An 11,897-nucleotide genomic window follows, 5' to 3' on the forward strand; every position below is an offset into this window, starting at 1 on the left:
ATTCTCTCACGTTCTCTCGCCCGTCCGCCTTCGTCCTCTCCTGTCAGGCCACTTAAAAGACGCCCCTTTCTCTGCCAGTTGACTTTGAGACCATGTCCCAATTTAAAATGTATGACCGGGGTGGGGGAGGACACGGGGCTTTGCTTAGCTCAGCCCAAAGTGAAGAAAGTCAGAGCGGCTGCTGTGATGACCCACTATATTCTGTCAAGCGCCTATGGCTCCCGGTTCCAACACAGTGTTTCACTGTAATGCTACACTGGAGATGGAAGAACAGAAGTATTTGGATGAGAAGCTAACATCTTCCCGGCCTGGTGCTTCTGCATTCACTACTAGTCCCAACTTTTTAAAAAGTGGTGGTGGTGGTGCAGGTGCTACTGCCACCTGGAAACAGCTGAGAGAAGCCAAAACCCTGCCTGCCCCTCCAAACGGGCTTATTTATGAGCAGGCTTGTGTAGGATTGCACTATAACTCTTATGGGTATGTCCTCACATATTTTTCTTTGATGCAATGTTGGTATTCAAGGACTGAAGAAATATTAAAGCTGAATATCTGCACTCAATGGCAACAAGTTTTATTTTTAAAATGCTATGTATAATATGACATTTAACATCTGTTACACATTGAATCTGTTGAGTGGAGGTAAAATAATAAATGACAATGCCTATGGACTGGTAAAATAATTTTTACTAAAGATTTACAAGAGAAAGCAATACATTTTAAAAGTAATCTGAGATCATTCTACTATGGAAGGACAGTTGGCCTTTTCATAGGACAAGACAGAAGGTAACCCACATCACAGTCAAAAAGAACAGAACACAGTGATTGTTTACAGTGGTAGTTTTGTTGAACAGTCGAACATGTCTATCTATCCAACGTCTGTAATTAGCTATATGTACATATACTCCTGGCTGTTTCGGTCGACCACAGCCAATGCCATAGCTTGTGATTCCTATTAGATAATATTTGGTGTCACTTGGGAAATAGCACATAAGAGGACCACCACTGTCTCCCTGGAAAATGAAAAAAACAATTTTGAGCATTGCTCATGGTATTTAGAAGTTTTAGCATGCAGTAGGATTGTGATCCAATAAGACTCAGTTATTCCTCTCATAAATCATCAGAAGTCAATACCAACTGCTAGGAAACACGGATGAATTTGGAAGCCTGACCTGAGTAATATTGTTTTGGTTGAATTGCACTACCTACAGACTGACCATTTACAAAACTTGATCATAGATATTCTGGGAATTCCAGATCCAGGCAGGCACCACAGGCTTATCCTGAATATCAAACTACACATCCAAAAATACAGGATGATTTAATGTTGTCTATCAAAACAACACATTAAATACATTAGGTACTAGAAAGAACTATATCTTCTATTATAGTTCTTGTCTCACCCAGTATTACTAAATTGTATATTTTAAACTTTTATTTAAAAAAACTATGCCCCACTTTTCTTTATTAAATTAACTTGAAGCTCCTACTCACAACTCATACATAGTTACTGATAGGTTCAGTGAGGCAATAAAAAGGGTATTAAAATAGTGGTGATGGGGTTTGTAGCTGAACTGGAATTTTGCCTCATATAAGCTCAAACTTATATTATACATATGAAATTATGAGATTGCTTGAATTTTATATCAATTCATTTCTTTCCCCCAAATTCCCTAACACAGGGGTTCCAAATGCAGCACTTATGGCTACTGCAGCACCTGTCGTGACCTCCAATGACTCACATAAAGCTCTGCACTCCTATCCCTTCAAAATACCTTTAAAAATAAATAAAAAGCTTAGGAAATGTTAGGATAGTCTCTCTCAACTTGCTCTTTTTCTCCCCTCTACTCTTTTGCTTTGCTATTGTCTGCTCCAGCCTCCCCCTCCTAGCTTCTAGCCTTGCTATTCTCACCCCCCTTTGCCTTGCTGTTTCCCATTCTCAGTCTCAAGCCTTGTTTTCCACCCCCACAGCCATTATGTGATTTGCTACATCTGCTGTGGTGGTGCCCACAGCAGATCTTCAAAATCCCAAATAGGTCCACAGATCTCAAAAGATTGGGGATCTCTGCCCTAACTGCTTTGGTGCTACTGTGATGTGTTACTAGCTAACACAATTTAACATAGAAAACACAATAGCATCTTTAGGCAATTTGTTTAAAAAAATAATTATCTCTAGTTTACCTGACAGCTATCAACACTTCCAGTTTCGGAGCCAGCACAAAGATGATTCCTTGAAACTGACCCTGCATACCAGTCATATCTATTACAGATTTCTAGTGGAATAACTCCTATTTGAGCTTCTTGTAATAGATAACTGCCTGGATCTGTAAAGAAAACATAAGATGCTGCTGGAGGTATTCATCTATTTCACATTCTGTAACAAGGTGAGAAATATGCGTCAGGCTCGCATCCCCCATGCATTCTAGAATATCTACTTTAGACAACAAAATAAGGGTCAAGCGTGTTTCCATCTTCTTGGAGTTGTTGCAAATTCTAGTTGGCAGCTAATACAGACTACAGTTGAATATAGAGCTGTCGATGGAATTCCATTTTTCCTTTCATCTTTCCCAAGGTGCAGCCTTTAAGTCAGCAGTCTGAGTGGCTGGATGCAAACATGGAACAAAGCTCAGACATCTCTATGATCAAGGTTACAACACATGCATACAAATGCATTAACCTGGCTATACAAAAGCCTGTGCCAGGCTTAGCAAGCACATTTAAACATAACCAAATGAATTATTCAGTTCAGTATCAGCTGGTTTGTTGTGGCTATTAGTCATAACAAAATCTATGTGCTATGTTTAGGAGTTCAAGCAGTTTCGAAATTTAATATAAAGTTGGTCAGGTGTACAAACCAAAATATAAGAAAACATTTGCATGGGTTTTTTTTTTGTCAAAGCTCTCTAGTCATTTCCAAATTTGTATTGACAATGAGATAATCTTTATTAGATTTTGTAGTGTCCATAATTTTTTATTTTAAAAACATTCTTTATAACTTTAGATAAGTCCCTCCCCGCAAATAATTTAGTATTTATAAACTGTGATACTGAGGCAACCAAGTAAATTATTCAATCAAATTTGTGCACAATATGCCCTAGCTAGATGATTAAAAGGTTTACAGCCTGGCCTGTGAGTGTTGCACACTTATAACACAGAAAAGAAGTGAGTTTTTTTTAAATACACTAACTCTCCCAGATGGAATTCTGACACAGATGAAGCAGAAATTACACATACATCACCGTTTCAAAAAGCTAAAAACTACTTATAGTAAGATTCATCTGGCATGCTCAATTGTATACCATATGAACATACACTGTAAGGTGTTCAAAAGATTAGATTTCTATAGTGCTTTCAAAGAAACAGCCCCTATTACTGAACAAAAGACATTATGCAACTATTCCATTTTTTCATCTTTAATGGGGGTTTTTTAAAAAGAAAAAAGGTGGAAGCATTGTGAAAATCATGCAACTGTGTCAAATTTACTGCAGTGCATGCCACACACATTCCGCAGCCATTTTAGATATTCAAGTTTGAATAAGAGGTTTCTATGTGATGTCCAAACATGGACACTGTGGGTTAAGCAATCCACAGTTAAACTACAATTAGTAGTTAGGTTAACTGTGGGTCAACCTGATCAGAGGATGAATATACAAAACGTTGATGGCAAATTGTGGGTTACGAGCAAATGAACCCTGTGACTGGCGGGTTATGTGTGGAATATTTATTTATTTATTTAAAACATTTGTATCCTGCCCTATATCACTAGGATCTCAGGGCGGCGTACAGGTAAAATCATACAATATAAAACAATAAATATACATAGCTAAAAACAAATTAAACCATGAATCAAGTTAAAACCAGTATATAATTTTAAAGCAATAAAAACAATTAAAACAGTTAAAACAATGTGCAAACTTGGTGAATTTAACCATTAAAAGTCTTTGTTAAAAAGCCATGTTTCCACTTGGCGCCAGAATAAAATCAGCATTGGCACCAGTCGGGCCTCCAAGAGGAGGGCATTCCACAATTGGGTGCCACAACAGAGAAAGCCCTCTCCCATGTGCCACCATAGCATATGAGTTGCGCTGGTGGGATGTTGAGAAAGGCTCCTCCAACAGATCTCAAGTCTCAGGCAGGCATATATAAGGAGAGGCGCTCCCTCAAGTATCGAGGTCATGACATAGCCGTCTTAATATGGCACAGCCATATTAAAATTCCATGAATGAGCAGGGTGATTGCACAACAAAGTGAGGGTGACAGCATAATAAAAGCTTCATCAGGAAGCACCCCATATGTTTTGATTAGATATTGAAAATGCAGCATGCTTTCAAAGGTTCAAAGTTTTTAAAGCATTCACTACCATTCAACCTGTGGGTTTAAACAGCAAAAGCTGTGAAGATTGGAAAATGTCATTATCTTTTAAAGTTTGCTGCTAAGGTAATAAGCCAGAGCTATTTCACATATTATATACTTCAGTTTAAATGCACAAGAAATAATAAAAAGTGAGAATTCACCAAATCTGTATACCATCAGGTATATCCAGTAGAGAATTATGCTTGACAAGCACTCACTGGCAAATCTGAGTTTCCCCACGTATAATGTGTGAAAGAGCTCCAAATGCACTCACTTTGAGATCATTAATCTAATTCTTTTAGTAATATGTTAGTTGAAGGGAAAATAAAAGATTTACCATGCTCGTACTTCAAACCCCATCCACTTATGTAACATGTAGTCTCATCAGTCAGGAGAACAGAAGTGTTAGGTAAGCAGATGGGCTGAATATAGTCACTGTATATGACAGACTTGCTTAGCTTAAACAACGCAACATCGTTTTCAGAGGTATGTTTGTTGTACTTAGAGTGGACCATGATAGCCCTAATCCGGCTCTTTACAGTATGAGAGTTGTGCAAATAAAGATGATGCAAGCCAATCACAGCCCTCCAAACCTTTGGCTTCCTAGGACAGAATAAAAATCCCTTTAAGAACCAATTATTATAATAGAATTGCAACTTCAGAGAGATGAGATTTGCGTTTTGCTTCATAATCTGTGTAAAACTAAAAAGCATGGAGCAAACTCAGATTAAGTAATGAGAGAATGGAATTTTTTATAGTTATCTTATTAATACAAATAACATAACTAACAAAACATTTATGTCCAGGTAGATATATACAGGAGTAACATTTGTCAAAGCAAGTTCAAAATAAATGCAATAATTCCATTTCAACTCAGGGATTCTCCTCAAACGGCTAACTTGGAATCTCATCATGGCACCCTCTTAAGTAAATATAGCAACGTAATATGTTTTCTTATTTGTGCCATTTCGTAGGAGATTGATTTGATGGTGGTAAATATCTCACATGCTATCTCACAAGCTATCTTGGCTAGAATATGGTCAATTAGAACAATGGAATAAAAAGTGGATTAAAGATAATAGAATGTGCAGAAAGATGACGAGGTTTGAAGAATTAGTAGTAAGTAAGGAGAAAGGAAAAGGAGGTAGTATAGTTTCAAAAGGATTAATGAGTGAAATATATAAAATATTGTTAGAGAAGGAGTTTAGAGAGAATACAGAGAAAGTGATTTGGGAATCAGATTTGAAGATACAAATAGGGCGACAGAGCTGGGAGGGACTATGGAAACAAAGAGTGTTGAGAAGTTTATCAGTAAGAATAAAGGAGAATTATTTTAAAATTTTATGGAGGTGGTACCTAACCCCGGTTAGATTGAACAAGATAAGTGATCAACATTCAGCAAATTGTTGGAGAGGATGTGGGGAAAAAGGAACGTATTTACATATGTGGTGGCAATGCAAATATGTACAAAGATTATGGAAGATGGTGTTCTCAGAAATTGAAGAAATAGTGGGAATGAAAATAGAACAAACACCAAAAATAGCATTGCTGTCACTATTTGAAGATATAAAGTGTGGAAAAGGAACTATAGAGCTGATATCGAGTTTGTTGGTTGCAGCACGATTGATGATAGCTAGGAACTGGAAGATCCAAGGGGAATATTCTATTGAGGAGTGGTATAAAGTAGTATGGGATATAGCCATTAATGATAAACTGACATGTAATATTAAGTGGAGAAAAGGCGTAACTAAAATAAATGAGTTCGAAGGAATTTGGAAACAGTTCCTAGTGTTCGTGTTTACTAAGGGAAATGGGAAACCACCATCAGAAGAAACGATTAGATTTTGGACTCAAGAATGATCCCGAGGTGGGGGGTGCACTTTTATGTTAAGAATGAAAATGTTGTAGTGTGATAAGGCATATGTAATAGTTTTTGATATTTGTACTCAACAATTATTCAATATGTATGAAGCAGATATTTGATGTATTTCTTTTTCTTATTGTGTTTGTTTCAATTATATTTTGGAAATGTTCATTTATGTTTATATAGTGTTGAAAATGAATAAAAATTATTAAAAAAAAAAAAAAAAAAAGAGTGGACCATGATAGCCCTAATCCGGCTCTTTACAGTATGAGAGTTGTGCAAATAAAGATGATGCAAGCCAATCACAGCCCTCCAAACCTTTGGCTTCCTAGGACAGAATAAAAATCCCTTTAAGAACCAATTATTATAATAGAATTGCAACTTCAGAGAGATGAGATTTGCGTTTTGCTTCATAATCTGTGTAAAACTAAAAAGCATGGAGCAAACTCAGATTAAGTAATGAGAGAATGGAATTTTTTATAGTTATCTTATTAATACAAATAACATAACTAACAAAACATTTATGTCCAGGTAGATATATACAGGAGTAACATTTGTCAAAGCAAGTTCAAAATAAATGCAATAATTCCATTTCAACTCAGGGATTCTCCTCAAACGGCTAACTTGGAATCTCATCATGGCACCCTCTTAAGTAAATATAGCAACGTAATATGTTTTCTTATTTGTGCCATTTCGTAGGAGATTGATTTGATGGTGGTAAATATCTCACATGGACGTTCTATTCAGAATAAAGCAGTTCTTTTCTGAAACTGAAATATGGACTAACAAGATAGATTGTCCACTGAATCAGCATCACAAATACAAAATGCCAGAATCCAAAAAATTCTACTCATTCACCAGATTTGGGTTTGTGTTTCTTAAGCTGCAGCTGCCCAATGTTGCATAGCAAACCTCAATCTAAGCGGAGATACATAACTAGTTTGTGATTCAGCATGGGGGCTTGCTGTTCAAATGAAAGAACATCATTGAGCATGCCACACAGTTCCTCACAAACTGAAAAAGTCATAATTTGAATGAGGAAGGAGAGAAATGCTATTCTTACTAGCATGCACTAAAAAGGGTAAACTAATCTTCCATGCCATTATATTTTTTTAAAAAAATCTGAAATTATAGTTAAAAAGTAGAGGATTTTACTACTCTTATCATGGTAAAAGCTTATTTCATAATAAAGGGTTAGTCTTTAATGAGCATTAGACCCTATTAGTTCAAGCCACTTCAGCTTCCTGTTCCCTGCCCCCAAAATAATTAGCCTCCTTAAAAGGTGCCACCTATTAGCCTTTTGAAGCTGCTTGATTCAAGCAAGAATTAAATTTTCTATAAATTTTGTAATCCCATACTGCAAACAAAATGCAATTTTTTCTAATATAAACTCAGCAGAATTCATTGTGAATTTGCAGATTGTCAGATGTTGATACTATTAATAGCCTGAGTAAGCTATCCATGACTTTACCGATTACATAGAAATCTGCAAAAGCCATAAAAACAAATTCCTACATAGTGCTATAAATCTACTAGAGCTCATGGTTTATACAGGGGTTCAGAAATGACACAAAACACTTTGCTGCCTGAGAAGAACAAGATGTCACTCTGCCCGCCCTTCCGGATACAGAAGCTGACTTGAATGGCAATTGAATCTTACTTCAATGCTGGCAACAGGACAGTGTCCTCTGTTACAAACTATGTGGCATACACACTTCTGTACTACAGTACCCTTGCTGTTACTTCCCTTAGCCCTGCATAGCTTAACCTAAGTATGTTTTCAAAATTCGTACTCACAAATGATGTTACTACTGGCATTATTTAAGAAGCCACCAAAGGAATATATACTGAAAGTGAGTGGCCTACACATGAGTAGGCAGAGAAGTACAAGCCTCAACCTCCTTTTTCCAACTGCTAGCTTTCTTTGCTCCATCTTTCTTTCCTATTGCCTTCTTAGTCCCTCTTCTCTTAGCCCTCAGTCCTGTCCTCTACGTAATCTGTTCTTTTCTTTGGGCCATTTTGAGTTTGATTTAAAACTTCAAATTTCAAATAAATATGGATAGAACGAAAGGATTGGTCTACTAGTTTCTGGGAGGGGGAGGGAGCACAAAAACTGCACACCCAGATAACTTTTCTGTGGTACTTTCCTCAGCAATTCCTAAAGTCAATTGTCATTTTAGAGGCTTGCTTCCAGATAAAAAGTGGCAGATATCCCAAATGCAGCCATAATAATAATAACAACAACCATTATTATTATTATTTATTTCTTACCTGCTTCTCCCTTTGGATTGAGGCGGGGAACAACATTAGTAAAAGAATCAATACATCTTAAAAATTCTTGATTTTACATTGATCTGGTAGGCCTGCCGGAAAAGGCTAGTCTTCAAAGCTGTCTTAAAATCAGTGTTAATTTTACGGATCTAATCCGGCAAGCCGTTCCACAATCTGGGGGTGACAGAAGAAAAGGTCCTCTGGGTAACTGATGTCAGCCTAGTTTTGGCTGACTGAAGTAAGTTCTCCACAGAGGACCTGAGTGTGCGGTGCGGACTGTATGGGAGAAGGCGATCCTGCAGGTAACCTGGACCCAAACCATGTAGGGCTTTAAAGGTAATGACCAACACTTTGTACTTTTCCCAGAAACTAACAATGTCACACCTCTACTCCTGGTCTAGCAAAGCAAGTGCGGGGAGAAGTTGGAATCAGAAATATATTAACAAAAATGGAACAAATATATTTCCAAATTCAGCCAATGCATTTTGATATATATAATTTTCTCAAATCAAACATTGACAGAAAAAGATCTAGACTTGAAGATACGTACAACTTTTCTGTAATGCAGTGTGCAGCTGTTAGCACTGAATTGTTATTAATTAATGATCCACCACATACATGGAGATATCTTAAACCTATACCAAAGTGGTAAATCTGAAGACTAACTTGCCACGGCCAAGCCCCGAGCTGAGCTTCACGTCCACCTACAATACGAGACCCTGTTTTTATCTCTTCCACAACAGGCCTTGTACCGCACTCTAAAAATCAAAAAAGTTACACTGGTGAGATACACTACTTATGAGTGTTCCACAAAGACACCCAGCACGCAGCTGTAAAACATTGAATGTAGATCCTAAGAGCCTTTGTTTTAAACTAAATGGTTTGGCATAAGTTACTGGACCACCTTTTGTTGGATTGTTTATGCAAGCCTAAAGGGCTTAATATCAGAAATTGGACATTTATTTATTGCCCTTTTAGGTTGCCAAATAACTGAGCTTCTCTGGGTGGTGTATAGATTGTTTTTAAAAATTACAAAATGAAAATAAAACAAGGACATTAAGATAGTGCATGGTAAAACCAGCAACAAGGAATAAAAACGATGCAGCACACAATAAAGCCAAGAAGTAAACACAGCAACAAATATAAAACTGTGTGAAGACCTAAACGCACTAAAATTGTTCTTTAAATGTCTGGGAGAATTTTTTTTTTTTTAAAGGTCTTCCCCTGGTGTTGGAAAAAACAGGGTAGTAAACCTCTCTGGGGAGGGTATTCCACATCAGGTTGCTTGACTCAGAAGTAAAGTTGATGCATGCTTTAAGGATGACGCCCTAACTTAAATCAAATTTGGTAATTAATGACCAAATTAATTACCCAAAATTAACAAATCCAACTCCCTGGAATGGCAGGGCTATTTTTTGAATGTTCAAAAGTTCAAGATTAAATGTTCCATGTAAAATAATATGTGACACTTTTTGCTATAATCTTTGGTTTGTGTATGGACAGGCAGCTGACAAATCACAGCTAGTTAAATTTTCTTAACTGATTTGTGTATGGTGCGCGCGTGGAAATCCACGTGAAGCAACCTTGCTGAGTGAGTCACTTTCCGCATGGGAAAGCGTAGCTTCTAGCTTTGAGCCCCAGGACCTTTTCTTTGGGAGCTAAACTCCACCACGTGCTGTGGCTGCCGTAGTCGTTCCCTAGGAAAGGAGGAAGCGTCCTCACGTGCCTTGATCTCCAGGATAAACAGTTGGCGGCCAGGCAGAAAAGAACCCGACGCCCCCGTTTTTGGGAGTAGAATCCCGTAATCTCAGTGGGACGGATTTACAAGGAAGTCCTCTACTCCCCCTGCGCTTACACTGGTGACCCCATATGGTTCATTCTTGGAGCGGGAACGTGCCTGACGCATTTGCACGCCCACGTCATCCGCTTGTGCTAGAAGGTGCCGGGATCAGTAGTTCTGGTAAGGGTTTCCCCCATACACACAACCCCTCCCCGGGAAGCCGCCACCATTGCGCAGGCGCAGTTCGTTCCGCGGCCTTGGCGGCTTAACGAGCGAGGGAACCTATCCAGGCCAAGTTCCTTCGACGCTTTCCGCCGGTGCAGAGCGCTCCACACACCGCGGAGGACGGGCGAAAGCCGTGCTCACCGTCGGTAGGGATCAGAGAGGGAAGGGCGTTGGAGCGGGCTTCAGCCAGCAGCAGAAATAGTGCCAAGAAATAAAAGGACGCTGGGCGAAAGTATGGCCGCATCGTCCGTGGAACAAACAAAATGGTCGTCTAGGTCTGCGTCCCGTCTTCCCCCTCGGTTACAATGACGTTCGCATCACGTGACGTGTGAATGGGGTGGGTGGGTGTCCACCTTGACTGCGCGCGCACTACTTCCTTTACATCTTTCGTAATGGGTGGCTAAATATCCCTTTGGCCCTTATATATATATTCAATGAACAAAAAACCTACGGTTTATAAAACAACGTTAAGGCCCTACACTTTTCCACCAAGCACCAAAAAGCGGGGAAATTGGGAGTTAAGGCTCGCCAGCCTTAACGCCACATCCTCCCTAAGGAGGCAGAAAGTACCAGTGAAATTCTCATTCTGCCAAAGCAGATAAACCATGAGGACAGGATGGAGAATAGGATATGCAGAGGTGACTGTGGGGTTGTGGAAAACTGATGACGAACAACTTAGAGCCACCTACTTCTTTTTTTGTTTAGAGCAGCCCTTCCCCAACCTGGTGCCCTCCAAAGGTGTTGGACTGCAACGATCGATCATTGCAAGTCAGTATGTCCCATGGTCAGGAATGCTGGGACATCAGGATGGGGAACGTAGGGGGCGCCTCCAGGCAAGCCCCCCCACCTCACCCCGCTTACCTGCTCTGTCGTCGTTGGGCCCGGCCTTGAACAGAACGCCCTGGTGCACCCAGAAGCAAGGCCACACTTGCAGCCTTGCTTCTGGGTGGACCCAGGGGCTCAATTCAAGCCTGGGCCAGGTGACGACGGAGCAGGTAAGAACCCCCACACACACACCTGGCCCCTTACCTGGACCTGCTGCTACCGCTGCACAAAGTGCAGCAGCTCCAGCCAACCCCCCTTCTGCCTGGCCCCTTACCTGGAGCTGCCACTGCACAAACTGTTGCGGTGGCAGCTCCAGGCAAGCCCCCCCTGCACCCCACCACTTACCTTCTCCGTCATGGCCTGACCCATGCTTGAATCGAGCCCCTGAGTCCACCCAGAAGCAAGGCTGCAGGTGCGGACTTGCTTCCGGGTGGACCAGGGCACTCGATTCAAGCCGGGGCCCAGCGACAACGGAGCAGGTAAGTGGGGTGGGCTGGGGTGGGGGCTTGCCTGGAGCCGTTGCTGCAGTTTGCACAGCAGTGGCAGTGGATCTAGGTAAGGGGCCAGGCAGGAGGGGGTTGC

General features: G+C 40.0%; 1 protein-coding gene across 1 annotated transcript; it reads right to left on the reverse strand.

Annotated features, from left to right (window-relative positions):
- Nucleotides 1-169: 169 nt before the first annotated feature.
- LOC134395309 (transmembrane protease serine 12-like) lies at nucleotides 170-10,734 on the reverse strand. Its single transcript, XM_063121462.1, has 6 exons — nucleotides 10,632-10,734; nucleotides 9,036-9,243; nucleotides 4,688-4,953; nucleotides 2,179-2,315; nucleotides 831-1,010; nucleotides 170-256 (listed from the first exon to the last, which is right to left on the reverse strand). Exons 1-6 carry the CDS (start codon nucleotides 10,732-10,734, stop codon nucleotides 170-172), a joined length of 981 nt encoding a protein of 326 aa, XP_062977532.1.
- Nucleotides 10,735-11,897: the final 1,163 nt, after the last annotated feature.

The sequence above is a fragment of the Elgaria multicarinata genome, chromosome 3 (assembly GCF_023053635.1).
Source record: "Elgaria multicarinata webbii isolate HBS135686 ecotype San Diego chromosome 3, rElgMul1.1.pri, whole genome shotgun sequence".
NCBI classification, from domain to species: Eukaryota; Metazoa; Chordata; class Lepidosauria; order Squamata; family Anguidae; genus Elgaria; species Elgaria multicarinata.

What these genes read in the sequence shown, in the direction of transcription:
- LOC134395309 (XM_063121462.1), bottom strand. Translation starts at nt 10,734, where the DNA reads ATGCGGCCATACTTTCGCCCAGCGTCCTTTTATTTCTTGGCACTATTT. An exon ending in CACTGCATTACAGAAAAGTT is followed by an intron (nt 4,954 to 9,035) that starts GTACGTATCTTC and finishes ATTCTGTCCTAG; the next exon opens with GAAGCCAAAGGTTTGGAGGG. An exon ending in GAAGTGTTGATAGCTGTCAG is followed by an intron (nt 1,011 to 2,178) that starts GTAAACTAGAGA and finishes TTCATTTTCCAG; the next exon opens with GGAGACAGTGGTGGTCCTCT.